The sequence below is a fragment of the Mobula hypostoma genome, chromosome 5 (genome assembly GCF_963921235.1).
Source record: "Mobula hypostoma chromosome 5, sMobHyp1.1, whole genome shotgun sequence".
NCBI classification, from domain to species: domain Eukaryota; kingdom Metazoa; phylum Chordata; class Chondrichthyes; order Myliobatiformes; family Myliobatidae; genus Mobula; species Mobula hypostoma.
This window is the reverse complement of record NC_086101.1, coordinates 4,431,717-4,455,196: the sequence shown is the minus strand read 5'-3', so window position 1 is coordinate 4,455,196 and position 23,480 is coordinate 4,431,717. Positions and strand designations below refer to the sequence as shown.

Here is a 23,480-nt window from a genome sequence, read left to right as displayed (position 1 = left end):
GAGGAGAGGAGAGAGGGAGGGAGGGAGGGAGGGAGAGGAGAGGAGAGAGGGAGGGAGGGAGAGGAGAGAGGGAGGGAGGGAGGGAGAGGAGAGAGGGAGGGAGGGAGGGAGAGGAGAGGAGAGGAGAGAGGGAGAGGAGAGAGGGAGGGAGGGAGGGAGAGGAGAGGAGAGAGGGAGGGAGGGAGAGGAGAGGAGAGGAGAGGAGAGAGGGAGGGAGGGAGGGAGGGAGGGAGGGAGAGGAGAGGAGAGAGGGAGGGAGGGAGAGGAGAGAGGGAGGGAGGGAGGGAGGGAGAGGAGAGGAGAGGAGAGGAGAGAGGGAGGGAGGGAGGGAGGGAGGGAGGGAGGGAGAGGAGAGAGGGAGGGAGGGAGGGAGAGGAGAGGAGAGGAGAGAGGGAGAGGAGAGAGGGAGGGAGGGAGAGGAGAGGAGAGGAGAGAGGGAGGGAGGGAGGGAGGGAGGGAGGGAGGGAGAGGGGAAGGGAGAGACACAGAGACACACACATGCATGCGCGACACCTCACTACTCCTCTCAGAATCACTGGACAGAGAGTGATGGAGGAACAGGGAGTTGGGGAGGCGTGTGAAGGGATGGTAGGATGGAGGTGCAGATAGATAGGATTGCAGGATGGGGGACTGAGAGGATAGAATTTAGGGTTGGGAATGGGTGGATGTGATAGTGGGGCCATGAAGGCTCAATTGGTAATAGGATAGCAAGGTTTGAGAGACTGCACGAGGATTGGAGGGATGGGTCTGAGGGGCGAGACTGAGGAATGGGAGAGTTAAAACAGAAAGCCACATACTGGACTGAAAATGTTATATTTGAATGCACACAGCATAAGAAATAAAATGGTCGATCTTTAAATTCAGCTACATTGGCAAGTATGAATGTTGCTGTGGCCATCTCTGAGACTTAGCTGAAGGATGGCTGCCATTGGGAGCTGAACGTCCAAGGATATATGATGTATTGGAAAGATATGTTAGTAGGCAGAGGATGTGGTGTGGCTCTGTGTGTAAGAAATAATATTAAGTCAATAGAAAGGGATGACATAGGATCGGATGGGTTGAGTTGAGTTGTAAGGGTATAAGGACCCTAATGGCAGTTGTATACAGGCATCCAAACAGCAGCCAGGATGTGGATTACAAATTACAGTAGGAGAAAGAAAAGACGTGTCAGAAGGGCAATGTCATGATAATCATTGGGGATTTTAAAGTGTAAGTGGATTGGGAAAACTAGGCCAGTACTGGACCTCAAGAGAGAGAATTTGTAGAATGTCTAAGGGATGGCTTTTTAGAACAGTTTGTTGTTGAGCCCACTAGGGGATCAGCTGTGCTGGATTGGGTGTTGTACAATGATCTGGAGGTGATAAGAGAGCTTAAGGTTAAGGAACCCCTAGGGAACACTGATCACAATATGATCGAGTTCACTTTGAAATTTTAGAAGGAGAAACTAAATTCCAATGTGTCGGTATTTCATTGGAATAAAGGAAATTACAATGGCCTGAGAGGGGAACTGGCCATGGTTGACTGGAAAGGGATACTAGCAGGAAGGACAGCAGAGCAGAAATGGCTGGAGTTTCTGCGAAAAATGAGGGAAGTACAAGACAGATATATTCCAAATAAGAAGACATTTTCAAATGGAATAAGGACACTATCGTGGCTGACAAGTGAAGTCAGAGCCAAAGTAAAAGCAAAAGAGAGGGCATATAATAAAGCCACAGCTAGTGGGAAGATAGAGGATTGGGAAGCTTTTAAAAACTTGCAGAAGGAAATTAAGGTGGTCATTAGGAAGGAAAAGATGGATTATGAAAGTAAGCTGGTGACTAATATCAAAGAAGATACTAAAAGCTTTAAGTACAGGTGTTTCCCGCTTTACGCCACTTCGCTTTTACGAAAGACCCACATTAGTACCTGTTTTCGCTAACCAAAAGAAATCCGAAGAGGATTTTCGCTTTTATGAAAAAAGGTGCCCGCTTTAAGCTTGTGTTTACCCCGAGAAAGACAACCATGACCATGAAGCCTTCCGCGGGCAGGGGTGTTTGCGTACGTGTACGTGCCGATTTTTTTCTGCAGATCGGTTTTGGCTAAATCTTCCCGATTCTGCTAAGTGAAACTACACTGTACATACATTATTTCTACTTTATATAGGCTGTGTATTTATATCATTCCTGCTTTTACTATAAGTTAGTGTTATTTTAGGTTTTATGTGCTATTTGGTAGGTTATTTTTTGGGTCTGGGAATTCTCAAATATTTTTCCCATATAAATTAATGGTAATTGCTTCTTCGCTTTATGCCATTTTGGTTTACGAAAGGTTTCATAGGAACACTCTACTTTCGGATAGCGGGGGAAACCGGTATATAAAGGGTATAAAAGAGTTGAGGGTAGATATAGGACCAATAGAAAATGATGCTGGAGATATTGTAATGAGAGACACAGAGATGGCAGAGGAACTGAATGCATATTTTGCATTAGCCTTCACAGTGGAATACATCTGCAGTATACCGGACATTCAAGAGTGTCCGGGAAGTGAAGTATGTGCAGTGAAAATTATGTCCGAGTAGGTGCTCAGGAGGCTTAATTGTCCGAGGGTGGATAAATCTCCTGGACCTGATGGAATGCACCCTTGGGTTCTGAAGGAAGTAGCTGGAGAGATTGCAGAAGCATTAACAATGATCTTTCAAGAATCGATAAGATTCTAGCACTGTACCAGATGACTGGAAAATTGCAAATGTTACTCGCTGTTTAAGAAGGGTGGGAGGCAGCAGAAAGGAAACTATAGACCTTTTAGCTTGACATAAGTGGTTGGAAAGTTGTTGGAATCAATAGTTAGGAATGAGGTTACGGAATACCAGGAGGCACATAACAAGATAGGACAAAGCCAACATGGTTTCCTGAAAGGAAAATCCTGCCTGACTAACCTACTGCAATTTTTTGAGGAAATTACAAAGGAGATGCAGTGGATGTGGTATACTTGGTTTTTCAGAAGGCCTTTAACAAGATGCTGCACATGAGGCTGCTTAACAAGATAAGAGCCCATGTAATTACAGGGAAGTTACTAGAATGGGTGGAGCATTGCTTGATTGGCACAAAACAGAGTGGGAATAAAGGGATTCTATTCTGGCTGGCTGCTGGTTACCATGCTTTTCACAATGTATATCAATGGTTTGGATTATGGGATTAATGGATTTGTGGCTAAATTTGCCATTGATACAAAAATAGGGGGAGGAGCGTAATGTTGAGGAAACAGAAAGCCTGTAGAGAAACATAAGGTAGTTTTGGGGAATGGGCAAATGAAATACAATGTTGGAAAGTGTATGGTCATGCACTTTGGTGGAAGAAATAAATGGGCAGACTGTTATTTAGATGGAGAAAAGAATTCAAAATGCAGAGATGCAAAGGGACTTGGGAGTCCTTGTGCAGGATACCCTAAAAGTTAACCTCCAGGTTGAGTTGGAGTTGAAGAAGGCGAATGCAATGTTGGCATTCATTTCTAGAGGTACAGAATATAAGAGTAGGGATGTGATGTTGAGGCTGTATAAGGCACTCATGAGACCACACTTGAGGTATTGTGTGCAGTTTTGTGCTCCTTATTTTAGAAAGGATATACTGACATTGGAGAGGGTTCAGAGAAGATTCACAAGAATGATTCCAGGAATGAAAGGGTTACCACGAGGAACATCTGGCAGCTCTTGGGCTGTATTCCCTGGAATTCAGGAGAATGAGGGGGATCTCATAGAAATGTGCAGAATGTTAGAAGTCCTGAACAGATTAGATATCGCAAAATTATGTCCCATGGTAGGGGAGTCTAGGACAAGAGGGCACGACTTCAGGATTGAAGGACACCCATTTAGAACAGAGATGCGGAGATATTACTTTAGTCAGAGGGTGGTAAATTTGTTGCCATGAGCTGCTGAGGAGGCCAAGTCATTGGATGCATTTAAGACAGAGATAGATAAGTCCTTGGTTAGTCAGGGCATCAAAGGGTATGGGGTGAAGGCAGGGGAGTTGGAATGATTGGAAGAATTGGAGCAGCCATGATTGAATGCTGGAGCAGACTCGATGGGCCAAATGGCCTACTTCTGTTCCTATATCTTATGGTATGGAATTGTGGGGGTGGGGGTGGTAATCAGAGGTGGAGATGGGCCAGCTAACGAAGGATGCAGAGGTGGACCCTAAGATGGAGCAGCCTCCCTTGTGACGATCTAGGCATGAGACAAACACTGTATCCACGTGACATGGCGGCAGGCAGGGTACTCACTCGCAGATGAACGTTCCTTGTGGGATGTCCTGCAGTGCGCGCACACCCCAGCCCATCTTCTCGGTCCTGTACAGCTGCAAGCGAACCCTGCCAAAAGAAACAGGACAGTCAGAGTGGATCACAACACCCAATACCCCACCCACCCAGTCCATCAGAAACAGGGACCTGTCATAATGCATTTAAACCACCCACCCACCGTCTTTACCATACTCCCTGGAAACAGGGAACAAGACCATTAAACATAGGAGCAGAATTAGGGCATTCGGCCCATCGAGTCTTCTCCGCCATTCCATTGTGCCTAATTTATTAACCTTGCAACCCCTCTCTCCTGCCATCTCCCCATAATCTTTGATGCTCTGACTAATCCAGAACGTATCAACCTCTGCTTTAGATACACCTAATGACTTACCTCCACAGCCATCCATAGCAATAAATTCCACAGATTCACCACCTTCTTGTTTATGAAATTTCCCCTCATCTCTGTTCTAAAGGGACACCCTTCTATTCTGAGGCTGTGCCCTCTGGTCCTAGACTCCCCCACTGTAGGAACATCCTCCCCATAGTCAAAGTGGACCAACATTTCCTAACTTATGCTGCCCCCACCGTACCCTTGCCCACTGGAAATGAGAATAGTCAGAGTGGACCAACGTCCCCCACCCACCATGCCCACAGGAAATGAGAACAGTCAAAGCAGACCAACACCCCCCACCCCACAACTGCAATCCAGGGGCAGAGTGGTACGGCACAGGCCCAGGCCCTTCGGCTAAAACGTCTGAGCAGACCCTTCAGTTTATTTACAATAATCCCAGTTGCCTGTAGTAGGGCTGTATCATTTTATGCCAGCCTGTTTTAAGGGCCTGTCTGAATTAAACACTGCGCCTGTATCTGTCACTCCCTTCCTCCGGCCCTGTGTCCCAGAGCCTGAGTCACTGCTCAAAGGACATTGTTTATCTTAGATTTACCCTCTTCTCTCCCTGCCTTACCCTTCTTCCACACACCATCTCCTCCCTCCCCAGGGTCCTATCCCACTCACACCCTTCCCTCCCCGTCCTTTCTCCTTCACCATTCCCCTACCAACCCTGAGACCCCATCTCTTTCCTCCTACTCCATCCCTTCCCTCTCTCCCCGCCCCATTTCTTCCCCACTTCCTCTCCATCCCTTCTCCCCCTCCCTCCCTCTGCCTCTCCCCACCCAAGCCCTTGTGAATAAGGAGTGTCTTTTGACCACAGCTGGGCCGATGGAGGCTGTCCAAGTGATGTTGTATATTGGTATAACACCTCCTGAACATGCAGCCTCCAAAATCTCCTGGGGCGAAGAATGCTGTACAACCGGCCAAGCAGGAAACAGGAAGTGATGTACTGAGCTGCAGAGTAACATAGCAGCTAATGGAATGTTCTACAGTGTCAGCTGAAAAAGTGGGGTTCAGTTTGCACTACTTGACTCCGAGGATGAAGGCAGCATCCATCATTAAGGACATACCTTCCACCATCAAGGAGAAGGAGCAGAAGCTTGTAGACACACACTTGACATATCAGATGATGATAAACCTGATTCGGATTCTTCTTCAGTGCTCTCTCCACTCCAGAGAATGTTAGAGGTGAAGGCTGACAGATGTTTTGAGTTAGAGGGGAAGGAGTCAGGAACGGGATGGAGAGGGAGGGGTTGGGGGGGGGAGAGAAATATGGGAGGGGGGTGAGAGGGATTGAGTGAGGGAGTGGTGAGAGAGGAGAGGGTGGTGAAGAGAGGGATGTAGAAAGGGGGGAGGGGTGAGGGGTGAGGGAGGCGATGGGGAGGTGGTGTTGAGGGCACGGTTGGACTAGCCATAAGCTTACTGAACAGCAGGGCACGCTTGATGGGCTGACTGCTGAATGGTCTCTCCTTGCTCCAAAATCCCCTAACCCCAGCCACACTTACTTGATCCCGCTTTGGACCACTCGATTCTTGCACGACCTCCAACAGGAGCAGGCCTGATTGCACTCGAAGATCAGGGGAGGTTCGATCTTGTTGAATTCTTGCAAGAGCCGTCCATCCTGCCGTTGCAAAGTAGTGAGTGTTATGGTGGAACATGCCGTGCCGATGGCAGCGAGGACATGCCCGGCTGCATGGGACACGGTCACACACTAATACCAGGACGCATAATTTTAAGGTAACTCAACCAAGCCCAGCGGCGAGAGGAGGAGGTTAGCAATCTCATACCATAAAAACACCAACGGAAGTAGCAAAAATGTCACCCCTGGGGAAGGGAAATACACCAAGAAGATGGGCTACACCTGGGGACAATGTGAAATTCTGGTCTACAACAGAGGACTCTAGCAAGCTACTGTTGGTGCCAGTAGAGGTGATGGGCTTCAGAAGATCATTTTAAACTCGTTAGATTCTGGACTAGTTCCTGAGGATTGGAGGGTGGCTAATGTAACCCCACTTTTTAAAAAAGGAGGGAGAGAGAAACCGGGGAATTATAGGCCGGTTAGCCTAACGTCGGTGGTGGGGAAACTGCTGGAGTCAGTTATCAAGGATGTGATAACAGCACATTTGGAAAGCGGTGAAATGATCGGACAAAGTCAGCATGGATTTGTGAAAGGAAAATCATGTCTGACGAATCTCATAGAATTTTTTGAGGATGTAACTAGTAGAGTGGATAGGGGAGAACCAGTGGATGTGGTATATTTGGATTTTCAAAGGGCTTTTGACAAGGTCCCACACAGGAGATTAGTGTGCAAACTTAAAGCACACGGTATTGGGGGTAAGGTATTGGTGTGGGTGGAGAATTGGTTAGCAGACAGGAAGCAAAGAGTGGGAATAAACGGGACCTTTTCAGAATGGCAGGCGGTGACTAGTGGGGTACCGCAAGGCTCAGTGCTGGGACCCCAGTTGTTTACAATATATATTAATGACTTGGATGAGGGAATTAAATGCAGCATCTCCAAGTTTGCGGATGACACGAAGCTGGGTGGCAGTGTTAGCAGTGAGGAGGATGCTAAGAGGATGCAGGGTGACTTGGATAGGTTGGGTGAGTGGGCAAATTCATGGCAGATGCAATTTAATGTGGATAAATGTGAAGTTATCCACTTTGGTGGCAAAAATAGGAAAACAGATTATTATCTGAATGGTGGCAGATTAGGAAAAGAGGAGGTGCAACGAGACCTGGGTGTCATTATACACCAGTCATTGAAAGTGGGCATGCAGGTACAGCAGGTGGTGAAAAAGGCGAATGGTATGCTGGCATTTATAGCAAGAGGATTCGAGTACAGGAGCAGGGAGGTACTACTGCAGTTGTACAAGGCTTTGGTGAGACCACACCTGGAGTATTGTGTGCAGTTTTGGTCCCCTAATCTGAGGAAAGACATCTTTGCCATAGAGGGAGTACAAAGAAGGTTCACCAGATTGATTCCTGGGATGGCAGGACTTTCATATGAAGAAAGACTGGATGAATTGGGCTTGTACTCGTTGGAATTTAGAAGATTGAGGGGGATCTGATTGAAACGTATAAGATCCTAAAGGGATTGGACAGGCTAGATGCAGGAAGATTGTTCCCGATGTTGGGGAAGTCCAGAACGAGGGGTCACAGTTTGAGGATAGAGGGGAAGCCTTTTAGGACCGAGATTAGGAAAAACTTCTTCACACAGAGAGTGGTGAATCTGTGGAATTCTCTGCCACAGGAAACTGTTGAGGCCAGTTCATTGGCTATATTTAAGAGGGAGTTAGATATGGCCCTTGTGGCTACGGGGGTCAGGGGGTATGGAGGGAAGGCTGGGGCGGGGTTCTGAGTTGGATGATCAGCCATGATCATAATAAATGGCGGTGCAGGCTCGAAGGGCCGAATGGCCTACTCCTGCACCTATTTTCTATGTTTCTAATGTGATTGGAGGGAAGTACAGATGAGTTTTTTTGGTGTTTTTTTTTTAAAGAGAGTGCTGGGTGTGTGGAACACCTTGCAGCGGTGGTGTAGAGACAGAAACATTACTGGCATTTAAGAGACTCTCAGATCAGCACATGGGTGTACGGGAGGGGTAACACTTCTGGCAAAGGGGCTTGCCGTGTCCATTCTTGGGCACCTCACTCACACTTGGTCCCCCCCACTGGACACTCAGTTCTCACCTGTGGCTCCAAGTAGCTGCTTGCATGCGACATAGGCCACACCCCAGTACACCACTTGGACAGGCAGGCTGAGCAAGTGACAGTGGTGGTGGACCCATTCCTCACCGAGATAGGGACATGCCTGCCCTAGAAGGCAAAGTCAGCCCCGGCGGACTGGGTGGATGGGATCTACAGTGAGATCCAATGTCCAGGAAAGTGGTACTACAACACTCCGTGGACAGCGAAGGGCAGGGCAAGGCACAGAAGGAGTCATGGTCATTCACTGCAACCAAGGAAGATCCCAGTTTGTGAAGCTTGTACGTACCACTGGACCTGGACTTCTGAGGTGGAGAGAGTGGGCCAGCCCCAGTGCAACTTCAAAAACTCTCCCACACAGGTGTCCTGTCATCAGAGGACAAGATGGACAACTACCACCTGATATGCACATGGATGATAGAAAAATCGAGGGCTATGTAGGAGGGAAAGGTTAAAGTGATCTTGAAGCAGGTTAAAAGGTTGGCAGATCATCATGGCTGACAGGGGGTTTGATGACGGCAAATGAATCCTTGTCTCTTCCCAGTTTATTTCAATGACTGTAATTAAGAACTGGTAACGAAGGCAGTCCTGGGCTAAGGGAACACATTGACAGATTGGATGAATGGCCTCAAAGAGGACCACAACCTTGTCGTGGTTTGGAGGCTCGTGTGTCTCAATGACCTGGAGAGCTGTGCTGCTTGGAGTCAGAGCTTTATGCTTTGGCTCTTGGTAGGGTCACCCATACCAAACAGGTCAAAGGGTAGAGGCCATATTAAAAGTGGTCCACCAGTCCTCCAGGTTTGGGGGTTCAGCTCAGGGCTAAGAATCCTGATTTGGAAAACAAAACCGTTACGGAAAAGAGAATGAATAATGCTTCTACATCTGAGTGCGACAGTATTCCTCAGTCTCCACCCGGCACTTGCATGGCTGACAGCAGTGAAAACTGAGAGGAAGCTACTGGTATGATGGAGGAGCACCTTCATTGCTGCCTTAAATGCCAGCGATGTAACGGGCAGGAAGTTGGATGAGTGGGCTAAACAGCACAAAAATGGAGTTGTGCAGAAAGTGCGAGAATATGCATCCAGGGACGGCAGAGGTGAGGGAACCCATGGTAACAAGTGGGAGACTGATTGTGGACTTCAGGAAAGGATGTCAGAAGAGGGATCAGTAGTGAAAAGGGTGAGCCACTTCAAGCTCCTGGGTGTTCACATCATTGCTGATCTATCCTGGGCCCAGCATACTGAAGAAAGCACGAAAGCGGCTATACTTCATTAGCAGCTTGAGGAGATGTGGTACGTCAGAAGACTCTAGCAAATTTCTACAGATGTACTGTGGAGAGCATCTGACTGATTGCATCACCATCTGGGACGGAGGCTCCGATATGCAGGATCAGTAAAAGCTGCACAAAGTTGTAAACTCAGTCAGCTCCATCATGGCACTAAGAACACTGAGGACACCTTCAAAAGGCACTGTCTCAAGAAAGTAACATCCACCATGAAGGACCATGACAAGCCCTCCTGTCTGCTTTCGTAGAAACATAGAAAACCTACAGCACAACACAGGCCCTTCCGCCAACAAAGTTGTGCTAAACATGTCCCTACCGTAGAAATTCATCCTTACCTATAGCTTACCTATAGCCCCCTATTTTTCTAAGCTCCATGTACCTATCTAAATGTCTCTTAAAAGATCCTATCATATCCGCCTCCACCACTGTTGCCGGCAGCCCATTCCACGCACTCACCACTCTCTGAGTAAAAAACTTACCCCTGACATCTCCTCTGTACCTACTTCCCAGCACCTTACACCATTTCAGCCCTGGGAAAAAGCCTCTGACCATCCACACGATCAATGCCTCTCATCATCTTACACATCTCTATCAGGTCACCTCTCATCCTCTGCCGCTCCAAGGAGAAAAGACGGAGTTCACTCCACCTATTCTCATAAGGCATGCTCCTCAATCCAGGCAACATCCTTGTAAATCTCCTCTGCACCCTTTCTATGGTTTCCACATCCTTCCTATAGTGAGGTGACCAGAACTGAGCACAGTACTCCAAGTGGGGTCTGACCAGGGTCCTATATAGCTGCAACATTACCTCTCGGCTCCTAAACTCAATTCCATGATTGATGAAGGCCAATACACCGTACGCATTCTCAACCACAGAGTCAACCTGCACAGCTGCTTTGAGTGTCCTATGGACTCGGACCCCAAGATCCCTCTGATCCTCCACACTGCCAAGAGTCTTACCATTAATATTCTGTTATCATATTTGACCTACCAAAATGAACCACTTCACACTTATCTGGGTTGAATTCCATCTGCCACTTCTCAGCCCAGTTTTGCATCCTATCAATGTCCCACTGTAACCTCTGACAGCCCTCCACACTATCCACAACACCTCCAACCTTTGTGTCATCAGCAAACTTACTAACCCATCCCTCCACTTCTTCATCCAGGTCATTTATAAAAATCATGAAGAGTAAGGGTCCCAGAACAGATCCCTGAGACACCCCACTGGTGACCGACCTCCATGCAGAATATGACCCATCTACAACCACTCTTTGCCTTCTGTGTTCTGGATCCACAAAACAATGTCCCCTTGGATCCCATGCCTCTTTACTTTCTCAATAAGCCTTGTATGGGCTACCTTATCAAATGCCTTGCTGAAATCCATATACTGCTCTTCCTTCATCAATGTGTTTAGTCACATCCTCAAAAAATTCAATCAGGCTCGTAATACACAACCTGCCCTTGATAAAGCCATGCTGACTACTCCTAATCATATTATACCTCTCCAAATGTTCATAAATCCTGCCTTTCTGGATGTTCTCCATCAACTTACCAACCACTGAGGTAAGACTCACTGGTTTATAATTTCCTGGGCTATCTCTACTCCCTTTCTTGAATAAAGGAACAACATCTGCAACCCTCCCATCCTCTGGAACCTCTCCCGTCCCCATTGATGATGCAAAGATCATCGCCAGAGACTCAGCAATCTCTTCCCTTGCCTCCCACAGTAGCCTGGGGTACCATCTCATCCAGTCCCAGCAACTTATCCAACTTGGTGCTTTCCAAAAGCTCCAGCACATCCTCTTTCTTAATATCTACATGCTAAAGCTTTTCAGTCTGCTGAAAGTCATCACTACAATCACCAGCAAAATGCTGGTGTAATGCAGCAGGCCAGGCAGCATCTATAGGAAGAAGTACAGTCGACGTCTCGGGCCGAGACCCTTCGTCAGGACTGAAACGTTGACTGTACTTCTTCCTATAGATGCTGCCTGGCCTGCTGCATTCCACCAGCATCTTGTGTGTGTTGCTTGAATTTCCAGCATCTGCAGATTTTCTCGTGTTTGCGACTACAATCACCAAGATCCTTTTCCATAGTGAATACTGAAGTAAAGTATTCATGAAGTACCTTTGCCATTTCCTCCGGTTCCATGCACACTTTCCCACTGTCACACTTGATAGATCCGATTCTTTCACGTCTTATCCTCTTGCTCTTCACATAGAATGCCTTGGGGTTTTCCTTAATCCTGCCCACCAAGGCCTTCTCATGGCCCCTTCTGGCTCTCCTAACTTCATTCTTAAACTCCTTCCTGTTAGCCTTATAATCTTCTAGATCTCTAACATTACCTAGCTCTCAGAACTTTTTGTAAGCTTCTCTTTTCTTGACTAGATTTATTACAGCCTTTGTACACCACGGTTCCCATACCCTACCATAACTTCCCTGTCTCACTGGGAAGTAACTATACAGAGCTCCACACAAATATCCCCTGAATATTTGCCACATTTCTTCCGTACTTTTCCCTGAGAACATCTGTTTTCAATTTAAGCCTCCAGTTTCCTGCCTGATAGCCTCATAATTCCCCTTACTCCCATTAAATGCTTTTCTAACTTGTCTGTTCCTACCTCTCTCCAATGCTATTGTAAAGGAGACAGAATTATGATCACTATCTCCAAAATGCTCTCCCACTGAGAGATCTAACACCTGACCAGGTTCATTTCCCAATACCAAATCAAGTACAGCCTCTCCTCTTGTAGGCTTATCTACACATTGTGTCAAGAAACCTCCCTGAACACACGTAACAAACTCCACCGCATCTAAACCCCTCACTCCAGGGAGATGCCAATTGATATTTGGGAAATTAAAATCTCCCATCACGACAACTCTTATTATTAAACCTTTCCAAGATCTTTTTCCCTATCTGCTCCTTGATATCCCTGTTACTATTGAGCGGCCTATAAAAAACACCCAGTAGAGTTATTGACCCCTTCCTGTTCCTAACCTCCACCCACAGAGACTCTGTAGACAATCCCTCCATGATATCCTCCTTTTCTGCCCCTGTGACACTATCTCTGATCAGCAGTGCCACGCCCCCACCTCTTTTGCCTCCCTCCCTGTCCTTTCTGAAACATCTAAAACCCAGCACTTGAAGTAACCAAACCTGTCCCTGAGCCATCCAAGTCTCTGTAATGGCCACCACATCATATCTCCAAGTACTGATCCACGCTCTAAGCTCATCTGCTTTGTTCACAACACTCCATTACACGTCATTAAAATAGACACATCTCAAAACTTTGGTCTGAATGCATCCCTTCTCTATCAACTGCCTATCCTCCCTCACACACTGTCTCCAAGCTTTCTCTATTTGTGAGCCAACTCCTCTTCCCCAGTCTCTTCAGTTCGGTTCCCACCCCCCAGCAATTCTAATTTAAACTCTCTCCAGTAGCCTTAACAAACCTCCCCACCAGGATATTGGTCCTCCTGGGATTCAAGTGCAACCCGTCCTTTTTGTACAGTAACACCTGCCCCAAAAGAGGTCCCAATGATCCAGAAATCTGAATCCCTGCCCTCTGCTCCAATCCCTCAGCCACGCATTTATCCTCCACTTCATTCAATTCCTATTCTCACTGTCACGTGGCACAGGCAGTAATCCCGAGATTACTATCTTTGTGGTACTGCTTCTCAACTTCTTTCCAACTCCCTGTAGTCTTTTTTCAGGATCTCTTCCATTTTCCTACCTATGTCATTGGTACCAATGAGTACCATGATCTCTGGCTGTTCTCCCTCCCACCGCAGGATATCTTGGACACAATCTGAAGTATCCCAGACCCTGGCACATGGGACGCAAAATACCATCGGAGTTTCTTTCTTGCGTCCACAGATTCGCATGTCTGACCCCCTAACTATACAGTCCCCTATCACCACTGCCTTCCTCTTCCTTTCCCTACACTTCTGAGCCACAGGGCCAGATTCTGTGCCAGAGGCACGGCCACTGTCGCTTTCCCCAGGTAGGCTGTCCCCCCCAACAGTACTCAAACAGGAGTACTTATTGTCAAGGGGTACAGCCACAGGTGTACTCTCTAGTACCTGACTCTTCCCCTTCCCCCTCATGACTGTGACCCACTTGTCTGTCTCCCGTGGCCCCAGTGTGACCACATGCCTATAACTCCTCTCTATCACCGCCTCGCTGTCCCTGAGATAGCAGGTAGCTTAGAGTGAATCAGTGGGGGTGGGGGAGGAGGAACTGTTTTTTATGGCAGACTTGGCTATGTTGACAACTCACTGCAGTTTCTAACTCTCTCAGTCAAGTGCAGTCCGCCCTGTGCCATAAATCTCCAATGAAAGCAGACGGGAGCAAAAGGAAATGACTAACCTTATCATACCAGCAGCGGATACTCAGCTGTCCACAGAGACAGTTACTGGAGGAGCAGTCGTCCAAACAGGTGCAGTGCTGTGAAGAAAGCAAAACTTTTGAGAGGGGCAAACAGTTCAGCCCACACTGAGCACATCTTACAAACACACAACTGTGTCAGCCCACACTGATCACATCTCACAAACACACAACTGTGTCAGCCCACACTGTTCACATCTCACAAACACACAACTGTGTCAGCCCACACTGATCACATCTCACAAACACACAACTGTGTCAGCCCACACTGAGCACGTCTCACCAACACACAACTGTGTCAGCCCACACTGATCACATCTCACACACAACTGTGACAGCCCACACTGAGCACATCTCACAAACACACAACAGTCAGCCCACACTGATCACATCTCACAAACACACAACTGTGTCAGCCCACACTGAGCACATCTCACACACAACTGTGTCAGCCCACACTGAGCACGTCTCACACACAACTGTGTCAGCCCACACTGAGCACATCTCACACACAACTGTGTCAGCCCACACTGAGCACATCTCACAAACACACAACTGTCAGCCCACACTGAGCCCATCTCACAAACACACAACTGTCAGCCCACACTGAGCACATCTCACAAACACACAACTGTCAGCCCACACTGAGCACATCTCACACACAACTGTGTCAGCCCACACTGAGCACATCTCACACACAACTGTGTCAGCCCACACTGAGCACATCTCACAAACACACAACTGTGTCAGCCCACACTGAGCACATCTCACAAACACACAACTGTGTCAGCCCACACTGAGCACATCTCACACACAACTGTGTCAGCCCACACTGAGCACATCTCACAAACATACAACTGTCAGCCCACACTGAGCACATCTCACAAACACACAACTGTGTCAGCCCACACTGAGCACATCTCACAAACACACAACTGTGTCAGCCCACACTGAGCACATCTCACAAACACACAACTGTGTCAGCCCACACTGAGCACATCTCACAAACACACAACTGTGTCAGCCCACACTGAGCACATCTCACAAACACACAACTGTGTCAGCCCACACTGAGCACATCTCACAAACACACAACTGTGTCAGCCCACACTGAGCACATCTCACAAACACACAACTGTGTCAGCCCACACTGAGCACATCTCACAAATACACAACTGTGTCAGCCCACACTGATCACATCTCACAAACACACAACTGTGTCAGCCCACGCTGATCACATCTCACAAACACACAACAGTCAGCCCACACTGAGCACGTCTCACAAACACACAACTGTGTCAGCCCACACTGAGCACGTCTCACAAACACACAACTGTGTCAGCCCACACTGAGCACGTCTCACACACAACTGTGTCAGCCCACGCTGAGCACATCTCACAAACACACAACTGTGTCAGCCCACGCTGAGCACATCTCACACACAACTGTGTCAGCCCACACTGAGCACGTCTCACAAACACACAACTGTGTCAGCCCACACTGAGCACGTCTCACAAACACACAACTGTGTCAGCCCACGCTGAGCACATCTCACAAACACACAACTGTGTCAGCCCACACTGAGCACGTCTCACAAACACACAACTGTGTCATCCCACACTGAGCACGTCTCACAAACACACAACTGTGTCAGCCCACACTGAGCACATCTCACAAACACACAACTGTCAGCTCACACTGAGCACATCTCACAAACACACAACTGTGTCAGCCAAACACTGAGCACATCTCACAAACCCACAAATGTCGGCTCACACTGAGCTCATCTCACAAACCTTCTGGGGAACCAGTGAGAAGGGCAATAACACACAACCGTTTCCATCTACACTGAATCCATCTCACTTATGTTCTCAGCCACATTTTAGCAACAGTTTCTTCCCCTCTGTCATCAGATTTTTGCACTGGCCATGAACCAACTACCTTGCTATTCCTCTTCTTCACAATTTTCTTGTGGAAATTTATTGTAATTTCTATGCCTTGCTTGAAACTGCTGCCACAAAATGATCAATTTCATGACATACTTCAGTGATAATACACCTGTTATTGGAACTGGTGTATTATTGTCACCTGTACCAAGATACAGTGAAAAGCTTATCTTGTAAGGGTTGGACAGAGTAGATGTGGAAAGGCTGTTTCCCTTAGTGGGTGAGTCTAGAACAAAAGGTCACAGTCTTAGAATTAGCAGGTACCCAGTTAAAACAGAGATGTGGAGACATTTTTTTAGCCAGAGGGTCGAGGATTTATGGAATTCCTTGCCACATACAGCTGTGGAAGCCCGATCATTGAGGGTGTTTAAGGAGGAGATTCATAGGTATCTAATTAGTCAGGCAATCAAGGGACATGGGGAAAAAGCCGGAAATTGTAACTAGATGGGAGAATAGTTTAGCTCATGGTGGAGTGGCAGAGCAGACTCGATGGGCCGAATGGCCTACTTCTGCTCCTTTGTCTTGTGATCTTGTATACTGTTCATACACACAAAATACTCTGCAGATGCTGGGGTCAAAGCAACACTCACAACACACTGAAGGAACTCAGCAGGTCGGGCAGCATCCGTGGAAACGACCAGTCAACATTTCGGGCCGGAACCCTTCGTCAGGACTGTAGAGGGAAGGGGCAGAGGCCCTATAAAGGTGGGGGGAGGGTGGGAAGGAGAAGGCTGGTAGGTTCCAGGTAGTCTCCAGCCCCTTGGTATGAACATTGAATTCTCCAACTTCCGGTAATTCCCTCCTCTTCCCCTATCCCTATTTCACTCTGCCCCCTCTCCCAGCTGCCTATCACCTCCCTCATGGTTCCGCCTCCTTCTACTACCCATTGTGTTTTCCCCTATTCCTTCTTCACCTTTCCTGCCTATCATCTCCCTGCTTCCCCTCCCGACCCCTTTATCTTTCCCCCTACTGGTTTTTCACCTGGAACCTACCAGCCTTCTCCTTCCCACCCTCCCCCCACCTTCTTTATTGGGCCTCTGCCCCTTCCCTGTACAGTCCTGACGAACGGTCTCCAGCCCGAAACGTCGATCGATCGTTTCCGCGGATGCTGCCCGACCTGCTGAGTTCCTCCAGCGGGTTGTGAGTGTTACTGTTCATACAGGTTAGATCATTACACAGTGCCCAGTAGAATAAAGTGTAAGAACCACCAAGATTGCAATACAGGTAACGATAAAGGTGCAGGATCATTAACAAGATAGATTATGAAGTCAAGGGTCCATCTTATCACAAAGAGTTCTGTTAAAGGCTCTGATAACAGTGGGATAGAAGCTGTTCTTGAGCCTGTTGGTAGGTCTCAAGCTATTGTATCTTCTGCCCAGTGGGTGGTGGGGGGGAGAGAAGAGAGAATGTCTGGGGTGGGTGGGGGGGGTCTTTGATTATACTGATTGCTTAGAGGCAGTGAGAAGCATAGACAGGTTCCTGGGATCTGCTCCTCTGTGTCCACAACTTCCTGCAGCTTCTGAAGCTGACATGCAGAGCAGTTGCTGTACCAAGCCATTTTTCATCCAGACAGGATACTTTCTTTGTAGGACTGGTAAGAGTCAACGTGGCATGCCAAAGTAGCCTCCTGAGGAAGTTGAGGTTCGTGTGCTTTCTTGGCAATGTGGTTGGAATAGGACAGGCTGTTGGTGATGTTCACACCTGGGAACTTGAAGCTTTGAACCCCCTCAACATTAACATCTGTAACAGGAACCTTTTCGAACAGCTTCTTCCCCTCTGCTGTCGTATTTCTGGGCCTCCCACTTGCACTATTTATTTCTGCTGTTTACAGTGATGTTGATGTATTGCTCTGTACTGCTGCCATTGAACAATAAAGTGAACACCACCAATAATAGCCTGTCCTGCTCCAATCACTGATAATAAACCCAATTCCCATTTCTGGAAATGAGTAGGAATAAAGTCAGTCTGCGAAGGATGGAAAAGGGAAGTTGGAAAAGTGATGTGGTCAGAGGGTATTGGAGATCAAGCAGACAGGTGAGCTGTTCTGAACTGCTGTCCAAGCCTCACCAAGGGCCGAGAACAGAAGCTGGAATGAAATGTGGCCGGCATGGCAGTGTAGAGGTTAGTGTGACACTGGGTTCAGTTCCCACCGCTTTGTCCCTGTGACTATACGGGTCTCTTCCCTTTGCATTTCACCTACCAAGGTGCAACATTTCACATTTGGCCAGGACGCAGGAAATCTGAAATAAGGACAGAAACATTGGAAATACTCAGGTACACAGTATCCGTGGAAAGAGAGATGGTTCAAGTTTCAGGTCAAAGACTCTGGAAAGAATGGGTGGGGAGGGTTATATAGGGCAGTCAAATTACCTCTTACGGGGCGAGGTTGAGATTGCTGTGCGGATAAAAACATCTGGTTGATGAATTTATGATGGTGGTTAGAGATAAACATGCAAAGCATGTGAATGCAAGGTTACAGGAAATGCCGAGGAAAATCGGACCATCTACAGACAGATGATATTGGATCTGGAGTCTGGCTATACACCAGGAGTGCGACTGGAAGGTGCTGAATTCAGTACCGAGTCTGCAAGGCTCCAATGGGCCCTATCAGGAGATGTTCCTCAAGTTTGTCACGAACTAGTTAGAGTGTGAGAGAGAGTGGAATGGGAAGTTTAGAGCTTGAGTGATAAACTCCCACAAAACAGTCACCAGTGTTTGAACAACACCCGTAACGTGGAGGGGAAACTCAGCAGGTCAGGCAGCATCTATGGAGTCAACAGTCAACGTTTCGGGCCGGGACCTTTCATCAGGTCTGGAAAAAAAAAAGCAGAAGTCAGAACAAGAATGTTGGGGAAGAGGACAAATTGACAGGTGATTAAGTGAAAGTTCAAAGTAAATTTATTATCAAAGTATGTGTAGGTTGCCATGTACCACATTGAGGTTCATTTTTTTGCGGGCATTTACAGGAAAAAGGATGAGCCATGATTGAATGGCGGAGCAGACTCGATGGGCCAGATGGCCGAATTCTGCTCCTATGTCTAATGGAAACAGAAAGGTAACAGAATCTATGAAAAACCACAGACAAACAACCAACAAAAGAAGAAAGTCAAACTGTGCAAATAAAAACTATAACACTGAAAACATGATTTATGAAGAGTCCTACAACCAGTTCAACGTTGTGGTGAATAAAGTTATCCACGTTGGTTCAGAGGCCTGCTGGTTGAGGGGTAATAACTGTTCCTGAACCTGGTGCTGAGCCCTGAGGCTCCTGTACCTCCTGCCTGACGGCAGCAGTGAGAAGTGAGCACGGCCTGGATGGTAGGGGTCCTTGATAAGGACGTTGATTTCCTACAGCAGCGTTCTGTGTAGAGGTGCTCAATGCTGGGGAGGGCTTTACCCGTAATGGATTGGGCTGTATCCATCACTGTAACCAGGTGAGGGGGAAGGTAGGTGGGTGGGAAAGGAGGAATGCAGTGAGAAGCTGGGAGTTGATGGTGAAAGAGGTAAACAGCGGAAGAAAGAGGAATCTGGTAAGTCAGGACAATGGACTCATAATGGACCACGGGAAGGAAGAAAGGCACCTGAGGTAGGTGATGATCAAGCAAGAAGAGCGGGGTGAGAGTGGAACTAGAACGTGGAATGGTAAAACAGAGAAGAGGGCATGGGGAGAAATTGGTGAAAATTAAAAGATATTGCTCATGTCATCAGGTTGGAGGCAATCCAGATAGGACAGGGGTCCCCAACCTTTTTTTACACTGCGGACTGGTTTAATATTGACAATACTCTTGCTGACCGGCCGACCTGGGGGAGCGGGGGTGTTCTAGTAGGGTTAAACTCACCTCAACATGTCTTTTACAGTTAGGGTTGCCAACTTTCTCACTCCCAAATATGGGACAAAAGCAGCAGTCAAATCCCGGGACACTTTACCCCAGGAAAGACTACCATGAAGCCTTGCACAGGCACCTGTGTGCGCATGCGTGACGTGCGCATGTGATGTGCGCATGTGATGTGCGCATATGATGTGCGCATGTGATGTGTGCATGCGCGTCCATGCCGATATCTTCCCCCACAATCGGTTTTGCCTTCATCTTCCTGACTATACTGTACATACAGTATTTCTACTTTATATAGGCTGTGTATTTATATTATCATTCCTGCTTTTACTCTATGTTAGTGTTATTTTAGGTTTATGTGTTATTTGGTATGATTTGGTAGGTTATATTTTGGGTCTGGGAACGCTCAAAAAGTTTTCCCATATAAATTAATGGTAATTGCTTCTTCACTTTATGCCATTTCAGCATGAAAGGTTTCATAGGAACGCTCTACATTAGTGGGGGAAATACGGGACAAGGGCAGTCCCATATGCGACAAACCAATTTAGCCCGATATACGGGATGTCCCGGCTAATACGGGACAGTTGGCAACACTATGTTCAAGTTCAACAGTGTGTGACAGGGAATAAGGAGAGGTGCAGCTGACTCATATCGTTTCCACACGGCCCGGTAGCACATGCTCTGTGGCCCAGTGGTTGGGAATCGCTGAGATAGGATATGAGGTGTTGCTCCAGTTTTTCTGCTGCAGAGAACCTGAGCAATGGATCTTGAGGGGAGATTTTAGAGGTGCTCCTGGAAGCCATGAACAACTCAGGAACTTAGGAAAGGGGAGACCTGGTAACCAAAGATTCACGTGACGGGTGAAGCACCTTCTACATTATTCAACGAGCTGTGACAGTCTGGAAAGGGACAGGAAGTAGATTTAAAAGAAAGCGGATAAATATTCCATTGGCAGGGCGGAAGGAAGATGGCCAAGTGGTTGAGGTAAAGTGTCCACAGACAGCACGTGGCTGCAACAGGCCAAATGATTCATCGTGATGGGCTCAAAGTTCACTCTGAGGTGGTCAGGGGTTGCAACTGCACTGTTACTGCTGACATTGACAAGTGGCAGGCATGACAGCAAGCTCTGCGGTGAAGAAATTTGCAGTAATGGGTCACAGGAGTAGAATTAGTTCAATCAGCCCATCGACTACTCTGCCATTGCATCATGACTGATTTATTGTCCCTCCCAAACCGATCCTCCTGTCTTCTCCCTGTATCCCTTCATGCCCTGACTAATCAAAAATCTATCAACCTCACCTTAAACAGACCCAGTGACTTGGCCTCCACAGCTGTCCGTGACAATGAATTCCACAGATTCAACACCGTCTGGGTAAAGCTTGAATTTCCAGCATCTGCAGAATTCCTGTTGTTTGCGTAAAGAAATTCCTTTCTATCTTTGTTTTAAATGGTGTCCCTCTATTCTGAGGCTGTGCCCTCTGGTCAAGACTAGTGATAGGAAACATCCTCTCCACGTCCGCTGTCTAGGCCTTTCAATATTCTAAACTGCAGTCAGTACAGTGTTAGAGCCATCAAATGCTCCTCAATCGAGATCATAGCTGTGAACTTTGTCTAGATCCTCTCCAATGCCAACACATCATAAAGGGCCCAAAACTGCTGACACTACTCACAGTGCAGTCTAAGCTATGCCTTATAAAGCCTCAGTATTACATCCTTGCTTTTGACTTCCGGTGAATAAATAGCTCAGGATTATCCAAATTGAAGTTTATTTCTCAGGATGTATACAGAACACAAGGATACAGAGGGGCTGAGTGAGGTAGCAGAGGGGGACCACGTTCCAATGGCTTTATTCAGCTTTGGTCAGACCATACTCCTCCTATGTCTTATGCTGGACACAACTTCTTACATGTCTAGATCAACAGCAACAACGTACACAAAAAAGTGCCATAAATGTGCTTTTCACCTTGCAGGGGAATAAAGTCTCACCAAGACACATGGAAAGATAAGTATTTCTCCTCAGAAGAATCAGCCAAAGCACTGCCTGGCCAGTGCACTGCTCTCCAAAATGGCTGTAGCACAACTGCCCATGTCCCACAACAACCCCTCACGAACAGCAACATGTGAATGTCCAAATCAGTGCTTGTCAGTAAGCCTGAGACAGACAGCTACTCAGTGGACGCTTATTAGTACAAATATCTAATCAGCCAATCATGTGGCAACAACTCAAAGCATAAAAGTATCCAGACATGGTCAAAAGGTTCAGTTGTTGTTCAGACCAAATATTGGATTGGGGAAGAAGTGTAGTTTAATTTATTTTAAGCAACACACACAAAATGCTGGAGGAACTCATCAGACCAGGCAGCATCTGTGGAAAAGAGTAACCAGCTGACGTTTTGGGCCGAGACCCTTCATCAGGCCAGATGCTCCTGAGCTGCTGAGCTCCCCCAGCGTTGTGTGTGTGTGTGTGTTGCTTTGGATTTTCAGCATCGGCTAAATTTCTCGTGCTTACTATTTGTTTTAATTTTATTTAGAGACACAACTCGTAAGAGGTCCTTCTGGACCAACGAGCCGCAGTGCTCAGCGGCCCACTTATTAGACCCTTGCCTAATCACAGGACAACTCATAATGACCAATCAACCTACTAACTGGCATGGCTTTGGACTGTGGGAGGGATGCAAGTGGCTTTGACCATGGAAGATTGTTGGTAATTTGAGTATCTCAGAAACTGCTGATGTCCTGGAATTTTCATGCAGAACAGACTCTAGGGGAGAGTTCCCAACCTTTCTTATGTTGTGGTCCCTTACCATTAACCGAGGGACCTGTGGACCCCTAATTGGGAACCCCTGGCCTACAGTTTACAGAAAATAGTGCAAAAAAAAACAGACAAAAAAAAAATCAAATGAGTGGCAGTTCTGCGGTAAAAAATTGCCTTGTGAAAGAGAGGCTGGATGAGAATGACCAGACTGGTTCAAGCTGACAGGAAGGTGACAGTAACTCAAATCCAGCACATATTACAGCAGTGGTGTGCAGAAGAGCATCTCTGAACATGGTGCTTGAAGTGGACGGGCTACCGCAGCAGAAGACAATGAGCATATACTAAGTGGCCATTTTATTAGGGACAGGAGGTACCTAACAAAGTCATCATCGAGTGCATATTGGTCCTTGGGCATCTGCTTCACCGACATACTTGAGGAAGGGAATCCGCTGCTCTGACGCAGCCTGACCTATCTAATGGGTTCCTAATTGAGAGGGAATTAGTGGCGGTGCTGTCTGTCCACATCCCCTGAGAAAATATATTAAAGGAATATTTAAAGAGGTGAGGGGTGAACATCAGAGTGAGCTGGGTGGACAGGTGGCATGGTAATGTAGTGGTTAGTACAACACCTTACACTGCCAACGACCAGGGTTCAATTCCCACTGCTCTTTGTAAGGAGTTTGTACGTTCTCCACATGAATGCATCGGTTTCCTCCGGATGAGAATTTCAAGGACATACAGGACAGTAAGCATTAGTAAGTTGTGGACATACAGGATAGTAAGCATTAGTAAGTTGTGGGCATGCTATGTTGGGGCCGGAAGTGTGGCAACACTTGCCGACTGCCCCCAGCAAGATCCCCGGACTCCACTGATCGTTGACGGAAACTATGCATTTCGCTGTATGTT

General features: G+C 47.3%; 1 protein-coding gene across 7 annotated transcripts in view; it reads right to left on the bottom strand.

Moving 5' to 3' along the window:
* LOC134346508 (histone-lysine N-methyltransferase EHMT2-like) overlaps window positions 1-23,480 on the bottom strand; it is a 156,231-nt gene that overhangs the window by 11,354 nt on the left and 121,397 nt on the right. For all 7 annotated transcript variants that reach the window (XM_063047897.1, XM_063047893.1, XM_063047896.1 and 4 more), the window contains 3 exons: window positions 14,023-14,100; window positions 6,169-6,284; window positions 4,255-4,341 (listed from right to left, as the gene is read on the bottom strand). In XM_063047897.1, the coding sequence (XP_062903967.1) occupies window positions 4,255-4,341; window positions 6,169-6,284; window positions 14,023-14,100 (281 nt within the window). The remainder of the gene's footprint in view (window positions 1-4,254; window positions 4,342-6,168; window positions 6,285-14,022; window positions 14,101-23,480) is intronic.